General features: G+C 39.4%; 1 protein-coding gene across 1 annotated transcript; it reads right to left on the reverse strand.

The window, feature by feature from the left end:
• Positions 1-251: 251 nt before the first annotated feature.
• On the reverse strand, positions 252-26,050 carry LOC127660679 (putative ATP-dependent RNA helicase DHX57). The gene is made up of 22 exons (XM_052151045.1): positions 25,560-26,050; positions 25,120-25,329; positions 23,093-23,976; positions 22,373-22,566; positions 20,322-20,443; positions 20,025-20,223; positions 17,771-17,895; positions 17,560-17,693; positions 17,400-17,454; positions 17,053-17,273; positions 16,640-16,756; positions 16,451-16,547; positions 14,986-15,159; positions 14,629-14,829; positions 12,438-12,714; positions 12,067-12,162; positions 11,899-11,982; positions 11,673-11,810; positions 9,793-9,867; positions 9,570-9,704; positions 9,194-9,394; positions 252-1,659 (listed from the first exon to the last, which is right to left on the reverse strand). The coding sequence occupies exons 1-22, from the start codon at positions 25,634-25,636 to the stop codon at positions 1,516-1,518; spliced, it is 3,960 nt and encodes a 1,319-aa protein (XP_052007005.1). The 5' UTR covers positions 25,637-26,050; the 3' UTR covers positions 252-1,515.
• Positions 26,051-26,398: the final 348 nt, after the last annotated feature.

Here is a 26,398-nt window from a genome sequence, read left to right on the forward strand (position 1 = left end):
CCCTCATTCCCAAATTAACGTGTATAACATGAGCAAGGACACCTACATTTCCTACAAGGTAATTTAAAGCTAAAACTTGAATTCATAATTAATGTATTTATTGACTCATGTCTTAATAAAAGGCAATAGTAAATAAAAGAGTTCACAGCATAATAGTGGGTATGTTATGAGATGTTATAAGCAGTTCTGTTCACTTTGTTATCAGGTGTGTAATCTCCATCAAATGACGCAATGACACAAATGAGTGTGATAATTGTTTTTCTTTACTCTTATTCAGTCTCCAAAATTTTCAATCAAATTACTGTGTAATTTAACAATTCCTTTGACAAAAACATCAGATAAATATACTCTTCTTTCCAGCCAAAGTAAGAATATAGTTAATTCCGTTTTATGAGAATATTTAGCCAAAAACACTAAATATTTTATCACAGCACTCTTACATTCATTACTATGGGAAGTTCTGCAAAGCTCATCAGAGCATGCAACTATTTTCAAGGGGGAGGAGCTTAGAGAAGGTGATTGTGATGTATTAAATTTGAATGATGTATTACAGAATCTTTTCATTTTTTTTCCCACGGTGGGATCAAGGCACCATAGAGAATGCATAATGACTAAATTAATGAGATGCTGTAACCTATGTCTCTCCTCAGGCTCATTTTCCTGATGCTCTGCTGAGGCCAGTAAAGGAGTGCACACACAACACATGCTTCATATTCTCTGTGGTCTGAAATTACATAAACGTGTATTGTTGTGTATGTATTATGTCTGCACTTTCAACCTGGCAGAACATAGGTGACACTGGCATTATCTTGACATTATATTTCTGTATATTTTGATTTTGTAAATCAGTGAAACAAAAATGTATACACCATCAATGTATTGATAATCATGAACTGAGACATCTTACTCCAACACTTCAACACTGATGGTCAAGTGATATCCAAATAGTAGAATCAAACACATTTAATCCAGGTGCCCACATTTTAAATTTAAAGATCCACAAAAGTCTTGCCGTAAGCTTTTTTAAAATACATTTGATAACAGAGAGCACATTTTGGCAAAATATGTGTCAGATTTTACTGTAGTCCCATGCCATCATCATAATGTTCATGATGCAAAACACAGTAATAATGTTCATTGTATTTGACCAAAAAGAAATAAATAAAAAGAAATCGCACACATACTTCATGCTGTATATTCAAAATGTATGCACATGCTTGCTTTCAGTGCTTATAACTGTAATAATGCACTACAAAGCAGTCCAATATGGACTTTCATTTTCGAAGGCTGTTTGTGTGAAATCACACAATGTCTGTGCTTCCTCTGCTAAAAGGAAACGGATTCAAGAACCTCCACAGGTTAAATCTGGATTTATCTCCCCACTCTCATTTCATTGTAAATAGTGTACACATTAGTGGATGTTTATTTGGTTTTTGTGAAAATATCATTGTGTTTATTGGGTGAGAGAGAGAGAGAGTGGGTGGGTGGGTGGGTGTGTGTGTGTGTGCGCGCGCATTACTGTGTTGAGATGAGTGATACTATAGTGTGTATAATGCGAGATCCTCGTGGACAGCTGATCAGGTCAATGCTAGGGTTTTTGATCTTTTCTTCTAAGAGCTGATCCAGCTCCCACCTCAGCTCCTTCACCAGCTCAGCCACCTACACAACGCAGATGGTAAAAACAAATGTTGAAAATGGAATAATAGCATACTACTTACTGCATACTGTATGGTATAGTGTACTATGCTTTATATTCAATTCAACTAAATTACTACCTACTACTTTGAAGGGAAACAGTATGTTTCAAACAATACTATGTCACATGACCTTAATACATTACATGTTTAATTCAGCAATTGGCATTCAGTTATTACCTTATAAATACATTGTGATTTTGTCACAATGGACATGGAGAATCAAGTTGAGCGCATTGCATTGTGGGATGCAGTATTCCTCCCAGAGTACCTTTATTTTGGACAGTTCCCTTTCAAGTCGGTCACTCAATGTTACTTACGTCGAATGACAACTAGGGGTCACTCCCGAGTCCCGATATCTCTGAATAGTTTTCAATCATGCCAATTCTGATTTGCAGATTTGCAGAGGTCCCGCTTCCATGCTCAGAACCTTCTGCTTTCACAGTCGAGAACGGATATCTCTAAACAGCCAACGTTGCGAGCAAAGCACAGTTTCAGCATTGAAGTTCTCTTCTGTATTACCAAGCGGATCAACAGGAGATCTTTGTTCAATGGGTGCCAAGCAAAGAAACATAATTTATGTATGTATTACTGTTCTGTGATCATCTTTCCCCACAGCAACAAAAACTAAGAGTAAACGTTTGTGGTAATTTTAAGGATTAGGTACCGCAAATGCCTCCAGTGCAGCAGACACAACATCCTGCCACAGGATGGACATGACAGCTGCTATTTATTCCTGGGCAACGACCACGGGCAGGTGCAGTTCGTGAATACTCAGTGCTCTCATTGCGAGAGCAATACGCTATGTTCCAGAGCGGCAGTCTTCATGAGGGACACAACCGCAGCTTCTCACGACACCCCTACCATGACTCCGGAAGGAACGCAGGTGAGTGCTGCACCCAGAGAATGTGTTGGAGGAAGTCTTTATGTCCGCGAATGATCTGACCAGCTGCCATGCTAAAAGCGTGATAGCTGAGAGAGTTAACAGATAAGATGCTGAACTGGTTCACATCCTCTCAAGAGCAGTTAAGGAGCTTGGACTCGAATGAACTACTCCATCAGAGCCCATCAGAGCCAAGCACTTGCAGCTGGATTAATGGATTCTGAGCACAGACCGGCGTCAAGCCGCTACCCAGCACTCAGTGCCATTCTTCCCAGAGGTCCACACGGAGCTCTCCAAAACATGGCATGCTCCCCATTCATTGCACACACATGTTTTGGGAGTGATGGACTTTACAATGCGGAGCAGAGGGTATATACCAAGCTGCCACAGGTGGAGGAGGTGATTGCATTACACCTATGCCCCTCTCTCTCGTCCAAAGCATGCAGACTTACGTCAGAGACAGTCGAGACAGGCTGCATCAGCCTTGCACACCATGGTGGTGTCGCAGGCTTTTCAAGCCAAGGTCCTGAAGGATATGGACGAGCGTGGTCCCGATCTCGTGCTCTTCGATTGACCTTGCACTGCGTGTCACCAAAATTATGGCACAGCGATTGGAAGATCAATGGGTAGTATGGTGACGCTTGAGCGGCATCTCTGGTTGAACAACACGGAGATGAGCGATATCACACTGCTTGATGCTCCGGTGTCACAGAAAGTCTTGTTCCGAGACGCAATTGATGTTTTCTCCGAAAAGCTGGAGACTGCACAAAAGCACTAATTGGCAATGAAACATTTCATGCCATTTAAGCTAGAAGCCAGCAGATCCATGCAAGATCGCCATGCCCCGCCAAAGCCAGCACTCCTTCAACTTCAGCACTGGAAACCGGGCACTAAACCAGGAGTAAAATCACTGTGCCCATGGCCAAGACACAGCTTCGGGCGCACACCATGGAGGGAGGAACCCCCCAGGCTGGCAGACGCACCGCTGACGTTGTCAGTGCAGCAAAGAGGATGCCAAAGCTCCAGCCACTGTATACCCCAGCCAGGAAGTAGGCACTGTCTCTTCTCCCCAAAGTTGGGAGCGATAGAGTAAAAATAAAGAATATGCATGTTGAAGCTGCAGCAACGAATGCAATTACTTCCTCAAAAAATGTACTTTTTCCTCATTTTACTGCAAACACATTGTTCACATGTCCTCGGGTTAAATCCGAAAATCTTTACCCTCTCACGTTCCACGCAGATGCCTGGAGAGTACTTCTGGGCATTTCCAAGTGGGTTGCCAGAACCGTAAAAAACGGTTATACAATCCAGTTCGTGAGATGGCTACCAGCGGCATTCAGTCTTACACTGTATCAGGTCGAGGTGCGCTGGTACTCTTTGAAGCAGAAACCTCTTTGCAAAACATGTAATAGAGGTAGTTCCACCAAAAGAAGCTCAGAGGGGCTTTTACAGCTGCCAATTCCTTGTCCCAAAAAAAGATAGCAGCCTAAAACAGATTTAAGATTTGCTCTTTGGATTATCCTTGGCTCCCCGCATATTCACAAAATGTGCAGATGCAGTGCTGGCCCTGATCAGAATGCAAAGAATATGCATCCTGAATTACCTCTAATTGTAGCACAGTCAGAGGCGCAATCTTGATTGCACATCTGCGGCGACAAAAAAGAGCACTCACAGCAACACAGAGAATTGTTTCTAGGTATGATTTTTTTTTTCCTTTCAGAAGGCTCTCGGGTTGATGGCTGCTGCCATACCTCTGTGATACTGCACATGAGACCTTTTCAATGCTGGGTGAAGGCGAACGTGCCATGGTGGGCATGGCACTATGACAAATTACATCTGCTGGTGACACATTGTTGTTTGGCAGTGCTGTCACAGTGGAAAAAAGCTGTGTTCTATCAAACAGTCATTAAACTGGGGCAAGTAACCAGACACAAGGTGGTTATCACGGACGCATCCAAAATGGGCCGGGGAACCCTGTACGATGGGCACACAGCGTTCTGCATCTGGGATGATGCAAAGAGGGTGTGGCACATAAATTACCTGGAATTATGGGCAGTGTTTCTGGCTCAGAAAGGTTTTTATCCAGAACTCCAGTATTGACATGTGTTGGTCCGGACGGACAACACATCAGTGGTGGCTTATAGGGGAAACACGGTCATGTCCAATGCAGTATCTGATGCACCACATTCTACTATGGTGTAATAAACATCTCAAATCTCTCTGGGCATTTCACATTCTCAGTTGTTCTCATTACAGGGACATTATCTGCTCCTGTGTCAAAGTTTTTGCTCCTGAGATTGGAGACTCCATCCTCAGGTGGTCCTGAGAATATGGAAAACATTTGGGGATGCGGAAGTGGATCTGTTTGCTTCCCAGGAGACCACACACAGCCAACTGTGGTACTCGCTGAGCCAGGCTCCCCTGGGAACGGATGCCTTAGCATTTACAAAAGGAGGTAGATCCTTTTCATATTTGGCACCTAATCTATGGAATAGTCTCCCAAACACTGTTCGAGATGCAGACACTCTCTCAGTTTAAATCTAGACTAAAGACTCATCTATTTAGCCAGGCATACACCTAATTTATCCTCCAACCCACAATTAGGCTGCTTTAGTTGGGTCTGCCGGAACCAGAAACCAGAAACCAATTTATAACTCTGCAATAAATTGAATGGCATCTATGCTTACATCTTTTTATTTGTTTCCCCATCTCAACCTCGGGACTCCTATCCTGAGGTCACCAGAACCGGCTGGATCCAGCACCATTCCTGCTTCGTGTTGACTCCACTGCTACATGTCGCTGAATGATGATGACTAAATGCAGCCGGTGCCAGCCATATATCACTTCAGTCTATTATGATGGACTTCAGAGGATGAACTGATGCCAACTCCAACCTGCATCACCTCGGTCTATTGATGGACTACGATCTTGAAATGGAATGCATAGACTAACTATTGCCAACAAAAGCCTTCATCAGCCAATTAACAAGGACAATTGCATCTATGTGAACTCCTGCAATTAAACAAGATGGACTTCGAAGACTGTGGTCATTAATCTTACAGTTCAAACACAATCTATGTTTAATCAATGACCCTTATCACTTAGTTTAATAATTTTAAACCATGATTTTACCTATACATAATTAATATTTACATTACATTCATAATGTTAGCCAGAGGGGAACTGGCCCCCACAGTGAGTCTGGTTTCTCCCAAGGTTATTTTTCTCCATTAATCAACATCTTATGGAGTTTTGTGTTCCTTGCCACAGTCGCCTACAGCTTGCTCACTGGGGTTATTAATACAATTATTATTCAATTATTTTTAAACAAGATTAAGAGTCGTATTTTATCTAAATTGCACAATGATGATTCATCGACTTTATAGACATTACAGTTTTATCGTCTGTTAATGCTGATCTTCTGTAAAGCTGCTTTGAAATGATGTGTGTTGTGAAAGGCGCTATACAAATAAAATTGACTTGACTTGAATTGACTTAGCCCAAAAATGGCCAGCAAATATGCATTTCCCCCAGTCGGCCTGATTTCCCAAGTGTTGTGCAAGATCAGGATGGATCGGGAAGCAGTGCTACTAGTTGCGCCGAAATGGCACATCGAGCCATGGTTTAAAGCCGAACTGCTGGAAGCTCCACCATGACGAATTGCACTGAGGAAAGATCTACTCTCTCATGTGCAGGCCACAATCTGGCATCCACAGCCAGAGCTGTGGAACCTACATGTTTGGCCATTAAACGGAACATGTGTGAAACAGATGAGTTGTCACATACAGTTTGTAACACCATTGTGCAGACCTGAGCTCCCTGTATGCATTAAAGTGGGGAGTCTTTTCAGACTTTTCTGTCACGAAACAAAAACCCAGCAGACTGCTCATTGAACATGAGGCTGCACTTTCTCCAAGAGCAATTAGATGCAGGTTTATCACCATCAATGCTGAAAGTGTATGTTTTGGCAAATCACATTCCAAGAATTTCAATAAGCAAGCATGTTCTTGTTACGAAATTCCAACAGGAAGTGGGACGTATCATACCAACTTGCCCAGTTACAGTCCCAGTGTGGGATCTATCAATGGTGTTGAAGGCCATCGCTTCAGTCAAGCGGGTGCGAGAAATCCAAGCTCTATCAATGGAGGATTCCTGTCTAGAGTTTGGTCCAGGATTTTCTAAAGCCATTTTGAAGCCTAAAATTGGCTACACCCATAAGGTTTTATCTACTCCGTTAAAAATGTTTCTTTTTCTCCTTCTTCTGTTTCACTTAGAAGAGAGTTTATTGCACAAAAATTATCTGTCCAATACGAGCGTTGCACATTTATATAGAGCATATATCCCAGTTTAGGTTTATGCCAGTCAGTCAGCTCTTTGTGTGTTTCGGAGGCCAATCCAAAGGCAGTCTTTAAGCTGGATCATAGACACCATTAAGCTGATGCATGAATCACAGGGCTTGGAATGGCATACAGTACATACAGTGGATTTAAAAAAGCCCACTTCACAAGATGCATGTCTTCCTCTTGAGCATTGGCAAAAGGGTTGTCATTATCAGACATCTTCCAAACAGCAGTCTGGGCTTCACCAAACATATTTTTTAGATTTTATAATCTAGATGGTGCTCTCTGTGAAGGGAAGTTGAGCTCTCATAATGAGTAGCACTAAACGTTTTTCTTGGGAACATGAAGGTTGTTGTTCACAACTTGTGTTTTATTAGTTTCATTCTGAACAAAATAGTGTTCACCCGTTGGGTGAAAAAAACTTTTCACTGGTTAGGTAATACGGATACAGAAATTACAGTATGGCACAAGATCCATGTTTGTATACTCCCTGGAGTGGTTAGATACAAATGGGAAGGGTTGCTAAAGATTGACTGTAAATAATAGCAGTAATCTTATATATAAAGGACAACGGGTCCCTAAGCATATTGTATCTGCCTAATGGAAAGGTTAGGCAGTTAGGACATTTTTTTATTTAAAAGAATTTTTCCTAGATTCCATATGGGAAAATGTAACTCTTCCTTAGCTTGGTTTAAGGTTTCCCAGAAGGTGGCTCCTTTCATGACCAGGATTGAGAGACTGTTATTCGGTCCTCTCTCCAACAGTTCATCACCTCATTTGACGTGAATTCTATGGAAAAGATTGGCTAAACATAGTCTATGGCAAGAGTCACTCGCTGTCTCTGACTTTTCCCCACCCAGGTAGGGAAACAGGCTGTCTGTGAGCTTACTAAAACATGATGGGGAGCAAGAGCAGCCATATCAGTATTATGGCATTTTTTTATAGGGACCCCTAGTCGTCATTCGACGCAAGTAACGTTGCACGACCGACTTGAAAGGGAATGTCTAGGTTACTGAAACATAACCCAGTTTCCCTGAAAGGAGGGAACAAGACGTTACCAATTCCTGCCACAATGCTGATTACTGCCGAAAAGTCTCTCAAGATCCTATCGCTGATTCAGTCGGAGAAGGTCCCGATGAGCCCAGCCTTTTATAAGCTTGCTGAGAATGTAAGCGGGACCTCGAAAGACAACTGCCAATCAGAATTGCCGTGATTGAAAACTATTCAGAAATCGGGGACTCAGGAGTGATCCCTAATCGTCATTTGACGCAAGTAACATCTCGTTCACTCCTTTCAGGGAACCCAGATTACGTTTCAGTAACCTAGCCGTTTGGTAAATGTAGTCAGGTTCTCCATGCTTACAGAAACTTTCTACTATGTTTACAGTATACATAGAACTGTACATTAACATATGCAAAATGTGTAGTTTGCACAAGCTTTTGTATCTTTATGCATTTAATATGTGTAACTTGGGAAGTAGTATCGAAATATCCCTTGTCCTCAGTATACTGTACATACTGTATAATGCACGATGGTATGTTAGTGTGCTGTTAAGAAAATAGAGTCTGGCTCAAAAGTATTTCAGAATAGCATACTGCATACTGCCATACTATTCTAATAGGCAGATATGGCAGTAGTAGTAAGGATATTATGGGTAGTATGCCATTCCGACCTCAGCCAAGAGTCAACATAGTTCAAAATAGCATATGGCCATACTATTCTTATTATGTATCTACAGTACATACAGCAGAAATAGTAAGAGGGAAATGTTAGTATGCTTTTCCAAACATAGCGAGACTCTGGGTCAAAATTGTTTAGAATAGCATACTTCCATACTGATTTTGCCATTTTTGTACATTATATACTGCAGGACTAGTAAGAGTTAAATGCTAGTATGCTATTGCGAACATAGCCAGACTGTGGCCAAGTTCGGAATGGCATACTACTCTTATTAGTTCTGCCAAAGACAGATATGGCAGAAGTAGGAAGAGTAGTATGCCATTCCGAACTCAGCCAAGGAGTCAACATAGTTCAGAAAAGCATACTACCATACTTCTCTTATTATTTATGCTGTATCTACAGTATATACTGCAGAAATTGTAAGAGTAAAAATGTTAGTATGCTATTCTGAACATAGTCAGACTATGGTTCAAAATAGTTTAGAATAGTATACTACCGTACTGATCTTGTTATTTATGCTATATGTACAGTATATACTGCAGAAATAGTAAAGGTGTTGTGTTAGTATGCTATTTTGAACTTATCAGCTGTTTTACCTCATGAGAGGCGGCAGCAAATTTGATCCAACCGTCATCCAGAGAGATAATGAACTCTCCACGCTGCAGCTCCACACTGACTTGCCCTCCACCAAACAGCACCATGGGATACACGCACACCATGCTACAGTCACGGATAAACACTCGACTAGTCTTCACTTTCTCATGGTACACCAGGTACGGGCTGTCATAGTGGCGCACCTACACAGAGTGAAACCTCAGATATTTACAATCAAGACATTTCAAATGATTGAAATTGAATTCAAACAACAATATATGATTCATTTGGGTGTGTTTCTAGGGAACATACAACAACGAAGAGAAATAACATTTAAGGTGCATGTGTTCATAAATAGTACGTGAGAGAAATAGTTACAGAGAAGTTCACAGATGAGGGGTGTATGTGGACGGCTCCATCACTCTTGGTCATGAAGCGTAGTTCCTCTGCTTTAGGCTGCATCTTCATAGCACCCTTACAAGTGAGCTTATACTTGCCCTGAGGAGATCTTACCTAAACACACAACACACACTTTACACATGCTCTCACTTTCACATTTCACAATGGATACCCTTGTCGCAGAGGGATTTGAGGCACTGACCTGCACTACATTGGGGTAGAGGGCGGCACACAACATGGCTGACATCAGTTTTGTGTTATCAGAGTTCAGGTTTGCCTTTGAGAGAGAGAAAATCACTTTGTTAAAAGGACAGCTTACCTACTTTTCGATAGCATGGGTAAGACACTATTACATGAGTAATGTGTCTATATTATTGTTTTTACTTAAAATGCATATATGTTTTGTATAGATCCTTTTTAATTTTCCAGATTTTCAATGTGGACCCAACTGTATGTTTGCCACATACAGTTAAAGTCAGAAGTTTACATACAACTTAGCCAAATTTAAACTCAGTTTTTCACAATTCCTGACATTTAATCATAGAAAATGTTCCCTGTCTTAGGTCAGTTAGGATCAGTACTTTATTTTAAGAATGTGAAATGTCAGAATAATAGAATTATTTATTTCAGATTTGTTTTACTTTCGTCACATTCCCAGTGGGTCAGAAGTTGATATATACTTTGTTAGTATTTGGTACCATTGCTTTTAAATTGTTTAACTTGGGTCAAATGTTTTGGGTAGCCTTCCACAAGCTTTTCACAAATAAGTTGCTGTAATTTTGTCCCATTCCTCCAGACAGATCTGGTGTAACTGAGTCAGGTTTGTAGGGCTCCTTGCTCGCACATGCTTTTTCAGTTCTGCCCACAAATTTTCTATCGCATTGTGGTCAGGGCTTTGTGATGGCCACTCCAATACCTTGACTTTGTTGTCCTTTAGCCATTTTGCCACAACTTTGGAGGTATTCTTGGGGTCATTGTCCATTTGGAAGACCCATTTGTGACCGAGCTTTAACTTCACGGCTGATGTCTTGAGGTGTTGCTTCAAGATATCCACATAATTTTCCTTCCTCATGATGCCATCTATTTTGTGAAGTGCACCTGTCCCTCCTGCAGCAAAGCACCCCCACAAGATGCTGCCACCCCCATTTTTCACAGTTGGGATGGTGTTCTTTGGCTTGCAAATCTCACCCTTTTTCCTCCAAACATAACGATGGTCATTATGGCCAAACAGTTAAAAACAAAATTCAACAGACCAGAGGACATTTCTCCAAAAAATAAGATCTTTGTTCCCATGTGCACTTGCAAACTGTATTCTGACTTTTTTATAGTGGATTTGAAGCAGTGGCTTCTTCCTTGCTGAGCAGCCTTTCAGGTTATGTCGATATAGAACTAATTTTACTGTGGATATAGATACTTGTCTACCTGTTTCCTCCAGCATCTTCACAAGTTCCTTTGCTGTTGTTCTGGGATTGATTTGCACATTTTGCACAAACGATGTTAGTTTATAGGAGACAGAATGCGTCTCCTTCCTGAGCGGTATGATGGCTGTGTGGTCCCATGGTGTTTATTCTTACGTACTATTGTGGTACCTTCAGGCATTTGAAAATTGCTCCCAAGGATAAATCAGACTTGTGGAGGTCCACAATTTTTTCTGAGGTCTATGCTGATTTATTTTCAAACAAAGAGGCACTGAGTTTGAAGCTAGGCCTTAAAATACATCCATAGGTACATCTCCAATTAACCTATCAGAAGCTAATTGATAAAGGCTTGACATAATTTTCTGGAATTTTGCAAGCTGCTTAAAAGGCACAGTTAACTTGGTGTATGTAAACTTCTGATCCACTGTAATTGTGATATAGTCAATTAAAAGTGAAACAATCTGTCTGTAAACAGTTGTTGGAAAAACTACTCAAGTCATGCAAAGTAGATGCCCTAAACGACTTGCCATTACAGTTTGCTAATGTGAAATATGTGGAGTTGTTAAAAAATGAGTTTGTAAAAATGTAAAAGTCTGATTTCAACTGTACTTCAACCACATTACTAAACTATCTCACATACTACTGCTTAAGCAAGCACTGTTACCTCATAGCCTGTGGCCTCCAGTACCCCATCACTTCCTTTAGAGCTCATTTTTTCAATGACTCTTGCTTTCAGTCCATCTTTCACAAAGCCAATATCCGACAGGAGCTCTGCAAACTGTCTTTTAAGACATGCTATTTCCTGAGAAAACATGTACAAAACAGAAAAGTTATCAAAGTATGCCGAAAAGATGGACAACTACATTGAGCCAATCAGAGACCAGTCTTACCTGTAAGCCCCGGATTGAAAGGAAGTTCTCTCTGCAATACTGATAGCCTGCCTTAGAGCCATTCTGTGCTGCATTACACCAACCCTGAAAAAACACACAACACAACAGCACCGTAAGTCTTCATGACTGTACTAAACAACACATTTCAAAACTTGTATGTTTACTAACCTTGTATGCCTGCAGCAAGGCCAAATGGTCACTGTTAGCCAGAGAGAAACTTAACTTCTTCTCATTGGCTTCCTCTCTTTTATCCCATGGAGACACCTGTGAGGGTGGCCACCAAGAGAACATTGATCTCACGGTACTAGCTAGACCAGCAGTTTTCAGTAAGTAAAAGTGAGAATTTCTTTTGTAATTTATAAAAAAAAATGTGGGCACATACTTCATAAAATTTATTTAATTACATATTTATTTAGCATTTAGTAAAAAGGTGTCTTTTACATTTATCAGAGGGGAGTCCTACAGTCTAAGATTTTGATAATTGCTGTCTTAGACCAAAATACTGTCTTCTTGTATATTACTTGTGTTTTGTGACTTACGAATGGGCTCTTGAAGGCCAGGCTGGCAGCGATGGTGAGGGCAGGCTCCAGGCAGCGGAAGATGGCTCCCAGCAGCATGAGTTTACCGATGCGGACGTCCACGGGCAGACAGGCCAGATGCCAGCCCAGTGGAGTCAGAGACTCATCATCCGTCAGAGCGCCCAGCGCACACAGGCGCTGTTTAGCAGCCTCCAGGCTGCCCTCTGCGGGAGGCTCAATCAGCTGAGAGAAAACGGAGTTCAGAGGACGCCCTGCAAACACTTCCAATACTTTAACCCTGAGAAAGAAGAGCAGAAATGAGGTCAAGCTTAAGAATTCTGTCATCATACATTAATCCTCATGTCGTCCCAAACCTGTATGTTTTTTTTTGGTCTGTAGAACACCCCAAAGGAGAATTTTTCTCCTTGTCTTTTTCATAAAACAGCAGTCCATAGTGACCAAGCTCCAAAAAGGACCAAAAAGCACCTTTATTGTATCAAACCATAGACCAGGGGTTCCCAAACTTATTTGTAAGCTTTGACCTAAACAATTTTTTTTTTTAAGTACCCCCTGATATTTTAGGAGATAACCTTTCGAGTTATGATTAATTTTATATTTCGAGCACTCTGCAATTGAATTTTAACCACTGAAACTTTAGAGGTGAACCTGCATGGACAGTCAAGAACAGAATTCGGGAAGTCCAGATTTTTTGAGACAGAGTACCAATACTTTTTTTTTGGTACTCACCGATGGAGTCCGAAACCGGTTTTCTTTTTTTTTTCTGAAATGCATATATCAATAGTTTATTTTAATTAGATCATCAACATGGTGTTTAAATAAATAAATAAATTCATAAAAAATGTGTTAAATGAAAATATAACAATTCATTTTCAAAATTATATTGTAGTAATTTTATCAAATGAAGTGCTTTTATTCAGAACCTCACAGCACAATCGAAAATACATTGGAGTTATTTTTATCAAATAAAGTTATGCATAACAGAAGATATTGCTTAAATATAATACAATTAATACTGATTTATTATTATTAGTAGTAATTGTAGTATAACAGAGAATATTCCATTTCTGTCATAACTTTTTAATTTAAATTGAGCTTTAATTTTGGCAGAGCTTTTATTTTAAAGTGTTTCTGTGTTGTTTTGACCAAGGAGCTTTGATTTTATGAAGAGATTCCCACTTCGGAAAAGCCAGTCACTACGTGACTCAAAGTGATTATTAAACTACAAAAGGCTGCTATTTAAATAAATAAATAAATATGTACTCTGAATGTGCCTCGCACTACAAAGTGAACTTGTTCACTACAAATGTTCACTGTCATCTGCTACAAACAAGAGCGCTCGATGCACATGACAGGGTTTTTTCCTGTATGAGCCAAAGTGGAGCTTTAGAAAGTACGTGGAGTGTCTTTAGACATTCACAAGTCCTCACATTTGCAGTGCGCCGCTCATTCAAACTATATTTTTATATAATTAAATTAAACAGCTTTTGTAGTAAAATAACCACACTAGGACTTAACGTGATTTTAATTTCTGCACTAATTGTTTATGTAAGGACATTCGTATATCAGATAGTATCGATTTTTGGTATTGGACAATTTCAGATCCAGAATCGGTACATCCCTAAATAGAATAATTAAACTTAAATTTACAACCATGTGAAGTTGCATCCCCAAAAATACAAGCACTGTTAATGCAATATGTTTTTATCTGAATGATTTTATGCATTGCATTGCACAGAAAAAATAACCATACAACAACCATAACAGACATCATAACCTGTATTTTTGCTTAAATATTACACCCATTGAGCACATAAAATGTCCCGGAAAACTGTGCCTTGAAAAGAGTGGGAACCCTGATTAACTCATCATTATAATAATAGAATAGCTAAGAATATTTATGTATTTATGATGGCTTTGTGATGTTTACCCAAGCTTTGAACCTGAAGGCAAATTTTTATCTACATTATATCTTTTAGATATTTAGAGAAGCTAGTTAGCGCTAGCTGTCTAATCGAACACAACAATTTGACGGGTTTCTGCCACCACATATTGCGTATGTGTATAATACTACTGGTCTACTAATAATGCTACAATAACACTGGAATATTGACAAAAGTTTCATTTTTAGGTGAACTATTCCTTTAAAATAAACCACACAATCATTTAAAATAACCAGATATTTGTTGGTTACCTCAGACAGAGCTGCTCTAGAGGAACTCTCTGGATCTCAGGCAGCTGTTGTTGGCTCAGGTGGTGTGTGAAGCGGTGGCTTGTGAACAAATGAAAGCAGATGCCTGATGCCACACGACCAGCACGACCTTTCCTCTGAAGAGCATTTGCACGAGACACCCACACATCCTCTAGACTCTCCATACTGCGACTGGCATCATACCTGACACACATACACAAGCACATATGACAATACAGCCCGTTTCTGTTTACTGTTTCTTTAAATGAAAACAGTTCACTGATATCCAGAAAAAATACCAACATCTAAATTTAACATTACATTTTAAGCAAAACAGCAACAATATGCCGTGTCTACAACCTCTTCTCTTTCATCCTGCCTGAGTCTATGACATACACCACATCGTCAATGGTGACTGAAGTCTCAGCAATGTTGGTGGAGATGATGATTTTGGTAACACCATTAGGTGGACGGGTAAAGACCGCCTGCTGTTCCTCGTTTGAGAGAGAAGAGTGGAGTGGATACACTACACACCTAAAATTATTACACACAAACAGAACAAAATATTATATCTATATCATACCAAGGATTGGGATATGCTTAAAGAATGTAGGCTATTGTAAAGACAATTTTGGGATAATTTGTTAATGTACATCACCAGTGTTTTCTACAGGATTATGCTTTTGCTTAATCTTAAATTCTATTTTTCCAATGCATTTTATGTTTTTTTTTAATGGTTAATATACCACTTATTACAGCAAAACTATGATACACTTTTAGCAGATATGCATCTTTAACCAAATGTTGAACAACCAGACTAATTTAGAATCCGATTCCACCTGGTACTACGATGCGTCTCGGGTGATCCAATCACATGTGGTCAGGTGAGACACATTGCAGTTTACACCTGGTTACTTAAACGCATCTACTGTGACCACCTGTGTTCGGATTTGGAGGGGAGGGTCTCTGTTTCATGACAACATACATCAATCACTATGTCAGTATGTGTCAACAATGTCAGAAAAGACAAAGAAATGGTGAAAAAACCAGCGTGCTGTTCTCCCAGATCCAGTTGAAATGTAATCTAAGCACAAACAACATGTCAAGCAGAATTATCTGTTATTTTAGTGGATTACCTGTATTAAAAGAGCTTCAGGTGTCCGTGCTTGTCATCTGTGTTGATATCAGACACATTAATGAAGATATGTGAAGCTCTCCACATTTTAAAATTTTCTGATTGGATGGCTATTTCCTTTTAAAGCCGCTCATAACTGGCAAAATTTAAACTCTTGTTTTAGCACAGCGTTTGATTGACAGGTGAGGGGTGGTGCTTTTCGCATTTACACCTTAAATGTGAAGCAGCACATGCCTTTTTGAGTACATCAGTATGTGGTTTTTGTGATCCAATCACACAACATTTTAAACCCCTTTTAGATTTGTATTTAGGGCTGACCACATGTCATCGGATCACCCGAAACGCATATTAATGCCAGGTGGAAACAGGGTCTTAGACTAGTTTAAGTTTCAATAACCTTTTTGAAATATTGTAAATTGTATTTTTGTAATACATTTTAAAGAAATTGTATTGTAAAAAAGGTAACAGTCCTCAAGCTCATTTCAAGTAAAAAATAATAGCCTGGGATTCAATGAGGATTGAGTTGTTTGACCGATTCAGGCCGATGACTTGTCAATATATTATTTCACAGTGACCAGTCTTTTTCACGTCCCAGCTCGGCATTTTATTTTGGGCCATGGCGCTTCAGATTCAGCAGCAGAACGGTGCCTGAATAGAGGTGCAGGAAACACTGGGACACACACACTATACCTGTCAGCTCTTCTGTTGTTGAACATCCGGTTAGACTGTAGCTGCTCATATAATTGCTTTATTTCAGCAAGTCCAGGCAGGAAGACCAAAACAGCACCTGTGAATAACACAAAACACAGTTCATCACATTTGTTTTGTACTTTCAAATGGTGCATTTATTTTATGATATTATATTATTGTGTTATTTACCTGGTGGGTAGCTGTGGTCCCCATCTACAATCCATTCCAGCAGACTCTCTATCAGATCCATGTTGATTTTTTCAAGGTCCAATGTAGCCAGCGTTTTCACAACAAACTTTGCGCAATCTTATAAAGAAGGGACGTACAAAAGACATCTTTCATTTAAAAAAATTTCAAATTATAAAACTGAGAGTTTTGACTGATCAGTCAGTACAGTATCCAGTCATGATAAAATACATGTTACAATGACAGCTATAATAGCTACTGTGTATATCACTGTGCAGCACCTCATGTTATTGATTACATGCAGTATTTATATCTTCTAGGTTCTAGAATGAAGTTGAATTTGATTGATAAAATAACATTTAATGAAAATGTTTATGTAGTAACATCTTTATAAAAGTAAGGTCTGGTGTTCTTACTGGAATATCTGACTGTGAGCTCTTGTAGACTGAGCTGCTGGTCTGGCACTGAGTCTTTGACTGGAGCCTTTTTCGTGAAGGAGCTGAATGACAAGTCTCCACTATCATCATCATCGTAGTCTTCAACTGGAGCTCGTCCCTTTCCTGCCCTGCCACTCTGATTAGCTGGACCATTTTGCTTTGTGGAACGCCGGTACGGACTTCCATCCTCAAGTACATACCTTTACAACAAATAAATATAACATGTTGTGATGTAACTATTGGATTTCTATTATTGTGGGGAAAATATATTCGGAAAAAGTCATAGACTAACAGTATTCTCATAAAATATATAACGCTTATAGTACCTAGTCTTAGCAATGGCATCTTCAAGGAAGAACTGCTCCACTGGGAAGGTACGACCTTTTATATGATCATAAACAAAAAGATTAAATGGTGCACATTTAATCTATTAATAAGAGGCACTGTATGTTTTTGAGTGAGTGTCTGGGATGACGTGGAGCCCACCTGGTATATGGATACTGGGGCAGTTGTTGAAGTACTGGGAGAAGAGCTCCGCATTCAGTGTCGCACTCATCAGAATTATTTTCAGATCTGACCTTTTCATAATCAGATCCTTCAGAACCAGCAACAGGAAGTCACTATGAGACAGATTGTGTTACTGTCAGAGTCATGGTGTATGCAATAGTGTTGTATGCACATTGTGCTTTTTACAAACCTCTCTTCTGTACGTTCATGGACCTCATCCACAATCACATGTGTGATTCCACTGAGCTCAGCATCACCTTCTAACATCCGCAATAGCACACCAGTGGTGCAGAACAGCAGCCTGGTGCTGGATGACTGAATACAAAAAAACATACACAATAACATTAGGTGCCATCAGATAACTAGTGGCAGGGCAGGATAATATAGGTCAAAGCATTATATCTTAAAATTGTTTCATCCTTTTTCTGAAAGACAATCTTTATATTTATGTTTAGACTTAAAAGGCTACTTTATTTTTATAAATATGAGATTTTATTTAAACCATAATTTGGTCCAAAGAGTAATTGATGCCAAGTAGATTACAAATGTTTCCTGAAAACAAATAATTATGTTAATAAAAATATATAATAAATGAATGTTTTTCACTTAATGAACTCCAGAATCCTATTTAATAAAAAGTATTAATATGTACAAATATACAATGTACAACAGCAACACTTACAACCAAATATCTTTAAATAATACATTTTAATACATGAAAAATGCCACGGGGGACTTTAGTGATGACTAGGGCTGTCAAATGATTAAAAGTTTTAATCTAAATAACATGACATGCCGATTAAACAAATTAAATCACAATTAATCGCATGTATCGATATTTGCAGAAAAGGGCCCTCAAATAAATATTATTTAACATATAATGGGCTTATATGACACACAACCAATGGGTCGAAGGAACGTGCCAACGCGCTTGCTTCACAGGAGCACAGAGGTAAATTCAGCCATTCATCAATGCCTGATAGGTAACTCTTACAGTAAACTCTTATAGTAAAAAAGTGCTTAAATATCATTCTGTATCATACACAAAGTGATCGATTCGCTTTAACAGACATTAATGTCACCGCTGGATATAGGATGGATTACTTACATGCTGACTATCTGTGCTTTTTGGACCTACAAATATCTAAATTACCATCCACTCCCATTCTAAAGACCTGCTGAGCTTGGAACTTTTTCTACAAATCTTCAAAAGTATTTTGCAGAAGAAAGAAAGTCATACACATGACAGGTGAGTGAATTATCAGAGAATTTTCATTTTTAGGTGAACTATCCTTTTAAGTCTATCACTGGCCTACAGTCCACTGTGATCCATTTTGCAATCGAGTTAATCAATTTGTCCAAGGTAGAGCGTCAGACGAACGCTTTTGTTGTCCCATTGTGCTTGCCCTCACGTTTCATCGGTTTTCAGCATCTCTAGCCAGAAAAGTGACATTTTTCTTTAGGGTCGTGAAAAGTCCCGTGTAAAGACAAGTCAGTCTACTCAGCGGTTATCTTGGGAATGCTCCCGTGCAGCTATTTTCTATGGATGTAAGCGACATAAAAGTACAGGTCCTATCTACTTAAATGGGGAGAGAACGAAATCTCCAAAACGGTTAGTCAAGATTAAGATCAAAGAACATATTTAAAATCTGCAGAATAATCTGACAACAATGGTATCATAAATTGTGGTTTTAAAATTTTTCAGGATGGTCCAGCTAATGCGCATGCACATTCTCGAGTTGACTGACAATTGAAATGATTGGTATCGGATCGATAAGAAAATAAGTGGTATCGCCCATCCACTCACGTGTCACTCAAGTGCAGTTTCTGTGCAGCTGCAGTTCCTCTGTGTGCTTGCTGTTATTGAAAGTTTATTTATTCATATATTCATAATAAATCCAAATAATTCAAGATGCACTGTTGAAGAATGTGAACTAAACAGCCTTTGGCTCCACCCAGCTCAGTTTGTTGTCTGAACAGCTGTGCATGCCTGTCAAGCTGGAAACGTGCTTACTGCCACCTGCTGACTTAAATCCGAAGTTTTAATTCATGGAACTTCAAGTTTTAACTGCTACTCTTTTAAAAGCAATTTCTTATCACTTATTACGGTGGCACAATTAATTCCCTTGATCTTTTAAATGTATAATTTTTTATATAATTCATTGCACTACTTTAATGCGTAAAATTGACAGCCTTAGCAATGACACAAACAAATAGCTGAATCTTTACTTATCCTTCACAGTCTTTAGAAAACACAACTGGCCAAATAAAAAGTGCAATAAGATCACGATGATGCAGTGTTACTTGCTTTTATGTTGGCTAAAAATAACTGTGAATAGATGGTAAATATCCATTACATAGACCAAAGTAGTGAGATTACAGCATAGACCATTACATAGACCAAATGCAGCTGGTGAGTGTATTTACGCACAAGATGGACTTACCCTGACAGTTTCTAGGCGGATCTGGTAGCCTGAAGAGTGACCCAGGGCCTCTGCTCGTTCCTGGGCCACTCGTGTCGCAACAGCAATGGCAGAGATTCGCCGTGGCTGAGTGCAAATAATGTTAGCCAAGCTACCAGGCCGCCCGGTCAGGAGAAAGTTATCCAGGATAAACTGAGGAATCTGAGTGGTTTTACCGCACCTGTGGTTACATTAATGCCATTATGGAGAGACATAAAGTAAATCAATTCCGGTGTAAAAATGTGTTTGAAAATAAATGTGGCAGGTCCACTGTCTTACCCTGTCATTCCACTGATGACGAGAACCTGGTTCTTATCCAAACACTCCAATATGGCCTCTCTCTTGGGCCACACAGGCAGCTTCTGCCTCTGCTCCTGCATAGATGTATACCGCCTGGAGGACTGAGAGACAGAACACAATTAAAATAACAATTCACCCAGAAATGTAAATTCTGAGAATTAAAGATAATTACTGTATTCTCCCCCTCATGTCAATCTAAACTAATATGACTTTATTTCTTCCCCTGGAACACAAAAGGTGATATTTTAAAGAATATCCTGGTCACTATTTTCAATATAATGAAAATCAACGAAGACAGGTGCAGTCAACCTCATAAATGACAAAAAAAGAACCATAAAACTATCAAAAAAGTGTTTGGTCACAATAACAATTAAATTTGATGTAATTGACATCAAACCCAACATGGCAAATGGAGCTACAATGGAGGGCACACAAAGCTATTACATGGCTTCTGTGGACTTACAATGTAGTGCAATATAAGTTATATACGTCATAACGACTACATTTATGAAACTTCATTATGCTTTTTTGTAATTTTGGGGCATGGCACCACCAGTCCCCATTTACTTTCATTGTATAGAAAAAGAGCAGCCAGGATATTCTTCAAAAATTCACTTTTCGTGACAAAATCATATAGGTTTGGAACAACCTGAATGTGAGTAAACAATGACAGAAAAATTGTCATCTTTGGATGAACTATCTGAAACTGTCACAAGAATCCAAGCCAATGAGGTCTGGGTAGGTGTGTGGGCCCACTGGCGGGGCTGCCGAGAATAAAATGATTATCAAAATATGAATAACTAAAGTCTTGATCAACATAAAATAGGTATTGTTTTAAAGCTAAGAAGCTGTTGTTTACAATGCATGAAGGCATTATGACCTAAACTGAAGTGTTCTGTTTTGATTATTTATTAATAATTTTGCACAGAACAAATTACTGTAATTTGTAAAAACATCAAACTGATCAAATAATCATGTGTCATATGTTGTTGGAAAGCTCATAAATAGTAGAATACAACCAGCCTATTTGTTTTACTTGCAGAAATATAGCAAGTAATAGCTAAATACATGTCTTTGACATACATGTTACATGTTAACAGGTGTTGCTTATATGCTGCATTTTCCTTTGTAACTTCACAAAAAAGTAAACAGAACAGAAAATCACATACCATTACTTAGAGGCGGTGATTATCTTTAAAATGAGCACACACAACGTAATTGGATGCATAGACCATTAAATAATCTGGCTAAAAACATGTTAGCTTTCCTGGATCAGAAGACTTCATTGGAAATTATGTTCTACATTGTCCAGTGTCATGGAATGCTAAACCAATCGTATTAGGATTCAGATCGCTGCAACTAGAGGTGGAAGTCATCCAAATACGGGCAGAAATTATCGTTCACTGTAATTACATTTGTCCACCAGGAGATGCCACCAAGTAAAAGACAGACTCAATGATGGCTCAGATGACACAGAATGGAACTGAATGAGATCACGCTACTCATGCCTGCATGCTTTGGAACGAGAGTATACCTATAGTCATTGTTGTATTTGCATGTGTAATTAGTTGTTATGAACAATTATTATGTTTTATTTGTTTGGAGAGGCTTTTGGACAATTGGAGATGTTTCTGGACATTAGGATAATAACTTTTGATTGCTTTGTCGTATCAGCACAAAATTTTACTCAGTTACATAAGACAACATTGGGAAAGAGCTACCTTATTTACACCCCGAGGTATAATGTAAAATCAGAAAAATAAGAAAAAAGTTTTTGGCTCGAGTTTTTATTAGTGTTTCTTTTTCAGTTTTTTTTTCAGAGTCTCAGAATTTACAATAATCTATATAATAATAATACAAATCTTCAAAATGATACAAAACAATTGACCTTCCTTGTTTTTTCGACTTGTTAGCTATTAACTAACTAATTAAAATTACATTAATTAGTTAATTTTGAGCATTCAACTATAACATGAAATATTCAGAGCATCCTCAGAGCTTAAAGGGTTAACAGATGATAGGTGTGTTACCTGTTTCCTCATGAACTCCCTGCAAAGTTTCTTGTTCTCTTGTTGTATTTGATCAGTTTTGATCTCCATCTTCTTGACCATCCTCTTCCGCAAGTTAACATAGCTCTCGTTTTCCACTGGGATACATTCCTCTTCATCTTCAACATCACCCTCTTCTGGCTCATCATCAATATCCTCCCTTAAGAATGGTGCATCTAATTTAACACACACAAACTCACACAAGTCATTACTTCTTCAAAACAGTAAACATTTGTTATGTGCAAAGTTTTATGGATGCACACTTGTATGTAGAGGAATAGTTCATCCAAACATTTTTAATTCTGACATAATTTACTCACCCTCACAACGTTCCAAACCTGTATGACTTTCTTTTTTTGTTTTACACAAAACAAGAAATTACACTTAAGAGCTTTGGCAGAGGGCAAGATTTTCTGTGAATAATTATGTAATTTCAGTCTGTTCTAGCCTTCAGAAGACTTGGATTATAGTGCACAAGTTGTATGGACTATTTTATCGTGCTTTTCAGTCCTTTTGAGCTGTACACCATCTAGTCACTACATGCTTTTGTTTGTGCAAAAGAGCAGCATGAACATCCTGCTCCTTTTTTGTTTCACGGAAGAAAGTAATATGGTTTTATTACGACATGAGGGTGAGTAAATGATCCTAGAATGTTCAGTCATGGCAGAACCATCCCTTTAAGTATGGTTTCCAATCCCTCACCTTCCTTCTGTCTCACTCTGTAGTTTGTGGTCTCTGTGGTGTTGGCTGATCTATTTTTATCGATCTTGATGTCTATGCTGTTCTTAGTGCTCTGGTTCCTTGCTGGAGTGACAGTGGGTGGAGTCAGCACAGGGGGCGGAGAACTGTACTTGTGATGAGTAGTTAACAGCAGCTCTCTGACAGGTCCATCCTCTTCCAGACAGGAAATTAGTGTGTAGACCACTGGCTCACCTTCCTGTGCAGCACTGAGTGACTGACCGAAGAGATACTCTGTCACACTGAGGCGACCCGCCCACAAGAGTGATTCATCTGTGGTACTGAAGGCCACAATCGGAGGTTGAAAGGGATATAAACTGCCTGGTTGGAAACGGATCTCCAGCTGGTAAACAGGCGGATCTATGCTGCTAAACCCTGGTTGACTAGGCGTACAAGATTCTCTGGCAGTGGTGCATTTAGTTTGTTTTGGTGTTTCGTGCTTGAATTTGCATCGGTTACCAAACTTACAACCTGCCCCCTTTAGGTAAAACTTACAAATCTGATTGGATACCGATTGTTTGTGATTCACCAAGTCTGAAATTTTGCTCCGCCCTTCATCCAGCCATAGCAAATCAAGATTAACAGTCCAAACACGATCGCTGATGCGCTCACAGAAGCGTTCCCCATAGATTGCAGTCAAAGCGAAGGCCTCTTCCTGTCGCAACGCTACACACTCCTCACGTGAAGGGAGGTCAGATGTCTGAGGGCTGAGGGACCTGGAGCCAAAACGTTCTGTGAACATCTGGGAAAGGAGGAGCTCTAAAGTCGATCCAACCTCACCATGCCCACTTCCTCCTCCAATTCCCACCTCCAAAGCTTGTCTACTGCGCTCACGATCAAACCCATACCTGCAAATATAAAAATAGGGCTGTTTTAATTGAATTTATTACATGAGATGCCAATTAATTAATCAAATTCATTGTAATTAATCACATATGAATTTTTGCTAAAAATGTTTAAAAATAAAATGGCCCCAAAATAAAGATAATTTGCCTGTATGGAAAGGATCTGTCAGCATCCTGCAAGACTGCTACAAGGCATGACCACTAGAAATTACAGCCACTTAAAAAAAAAGAAAACGGTCAAATGCTGAAGTCGTGCAACAGGTGAATGTCACATTCATTCACTGTGTTTCTTGTGTTTACACTGAGCCCCGCAGAAACTCTGCACCTATCCCTATTAGGTATCCTCACCACAAAGATTAAAAACTTTACATTTTATAAAATTATTAAATATACTCGAGAAGTAATTTTAAAGTTCTATTAAATACAATCATACCACTGTATCACTAGGTGGAGACAATGAGGACACACTGTGCAACTAGCAGGCTAATTAGCTAATGGGATGCTAAGCTAAAAGGCTAAACGGTTAGTTTGTGAAATAACTGGAGCAAACAGAACAATGTTTAATTTCACTATTAATATCTTCGATTTAATATTATGATATGTAAATTTAAATCGTATTCTTTGTCATATTTACATAGTTAAGACAACATGGATCTTACAGCAATAAAAATTTCAGCTAACGGAGTCTCTTTGTGATTCAAAGGGGGCATTACTTGCAGTAAATGTGTTGTGTAATATAGTGGGTGTTCCTTGTCATCTTGCTAGACGTAGACAGAGACTGAGTTCAGAAAGGCATACTACCTTTGCCATTTATGTCTTTGGCAGAAATAGTAAAACTAGTAAGGTAGTATGCCATTCCGAATTCGCCCACATAGACTTGGCCTGTACAGTTGGATCAGTGCTGAGTGCCCCCTGCTGATGGAATTTACGTGTGGCATAATTAATTGCGCTAGTATTTTATTTAATATGTTATTTTTATATATAATTAATCACACTGAATTAACATGTTAAATCGGCAGCCTTAATGAAAAATTAAACACTAGAAAATTGTTACCCTTCGAGTGAATGGTTTGTTCAAATCCCTAACTGTAATTCTGAGCAACAGCAATAGTGATTTTTGTCTTAGCAATCACCACTAATGACTACCTGCAAAGAGTTCCTAAAGCAAACAGGGAGATCACCAGCTCTGGCTTAGTGTGCTTCTCCTCAACTGGGTCCTCCATCCAGTCACAATCTTCGGCACATTCCACTCCATCATCGTTAGTTATCCAGAACTGACCTTCTTCACGATGGTCCAGCTCATCATACTCCTCCTTCTCATCCTCTTCCTCCTCCCCTCCTTCATAATCAGAGCCACTACATGACAACATTACATTATTATCCATTACTGACCAAACATTAAAAGCACTCGACAAGTGCTTAATAGAGCGCTACATTCCGGTTCCAGAAGGAAAAAGTCCAGGAAATACTGGAAATACTAAAAAATTACTCCATAAAGAAATTCATATTAAGCAATCTTTCAAGACAGACCTAACATGTGTGCTAACTAATTCATAATAGGTGGAAAGAAAGCAGCTCAATCTCACCTACAGGGCGTGTTATACTCCTGGTTCTGAAGTTCTCGCAGCAGTTCTTTCACCTGAAGTCTGTTCTCTGACGTCATCTGTATCTTCTGCAGGGGCAGGTGCACCTGCTCGGGTCTGAATCTGTCTCTCCTCTCCTCATCCCCATGTTTTCTGGGCAGTCCCAGAGCTCTTCCTCTGCCAGCACCTCTATGGCCCCTGCGGGCACTTCCTCCACCTCTTGAACCTCTAGATGAAAGAGGTTTGAAGGACCGGCTTGGTCCAATATCCAGACTGAAATCATCTCCATCATCCCAGCCCCCACTGGCAGCTTTCTTACTACCTCCACCTCCTGAACCTCTAGATGAAGGAGGTTTGAAGGACCGGCGTGGTCCAAAATCCAGACTGAAATCATCTCCATCATCCCAGCCTCCACTGGCAGCTTTCCTACTGCCTCCATCTCCCGCCTCCGCCTCCACCTCCACGTCCACGTCCTCTGGGTTTATTAAACCGTCCTCCACCCCGGTTGGGTTTACCCCGCCTCCTTCCACTCATTAGTAAAGCTCCTTTTTAATGTTTTTCCTTATAATTGAAAAATACATTAATTTACAGATACATTTGTTGGTTCAGTTCGTTGAGCAAGTGTCTGTCCTGAAAAGCATCAGTAGCCAACCAGTTAGCATAATAATTCCACGTATATGTCCTGAGATCTAGAATTGCAATACATATTCACGCGAGCACAAACACACCATTGACGTTAATAAATATTGCAGCCAGACATAAGTTACCATGTATAACTGGTCCTCAATACAGTTACATCGATGCTGTGGGTACAGTGAGAGAAAAAAAATAAATCTTAAATG

The sequence above is a fragment of the Xyrauchen texanus genome, chromosome 20 (genome assembly GCF_025860055.1).
Source record: "Xyrauchen texanus isolate HMW12.3.18 chromosome 20, RBS_HiC_50CHRs, whole genome shotgun sequence".
Lineage (NCBI taxonomy): Eukaryota > Metazoa > Chordata > Actinopteri > Cypriniformes > Catostomidae > Xyrauchen > Xyrauchen texanus.

Coding starts and splice junctions, on each gene's coding strand:
- LOC127660679 (XM_052151045.1), bottom strand. CDS start 25,636: ATGACGTCAGAGAACAGACTTCAGGTGAAAGAACTGCTGCGAGAACTT. Junction 17,274..17,399: donor GATGCCATTGCTAAGACTAG/GTACTATAAGCG, acceptor TTTGTTGTAAAG/GTATGTACTTGAGGATGGAA. Junction 12,715..14,628: donor CTAGAGCAGCTCTGTCTGAG/GTAACCAACAAA, acceptor CTTCTTTCTCAG/GGTTAAAGTATTGGAAGTGT.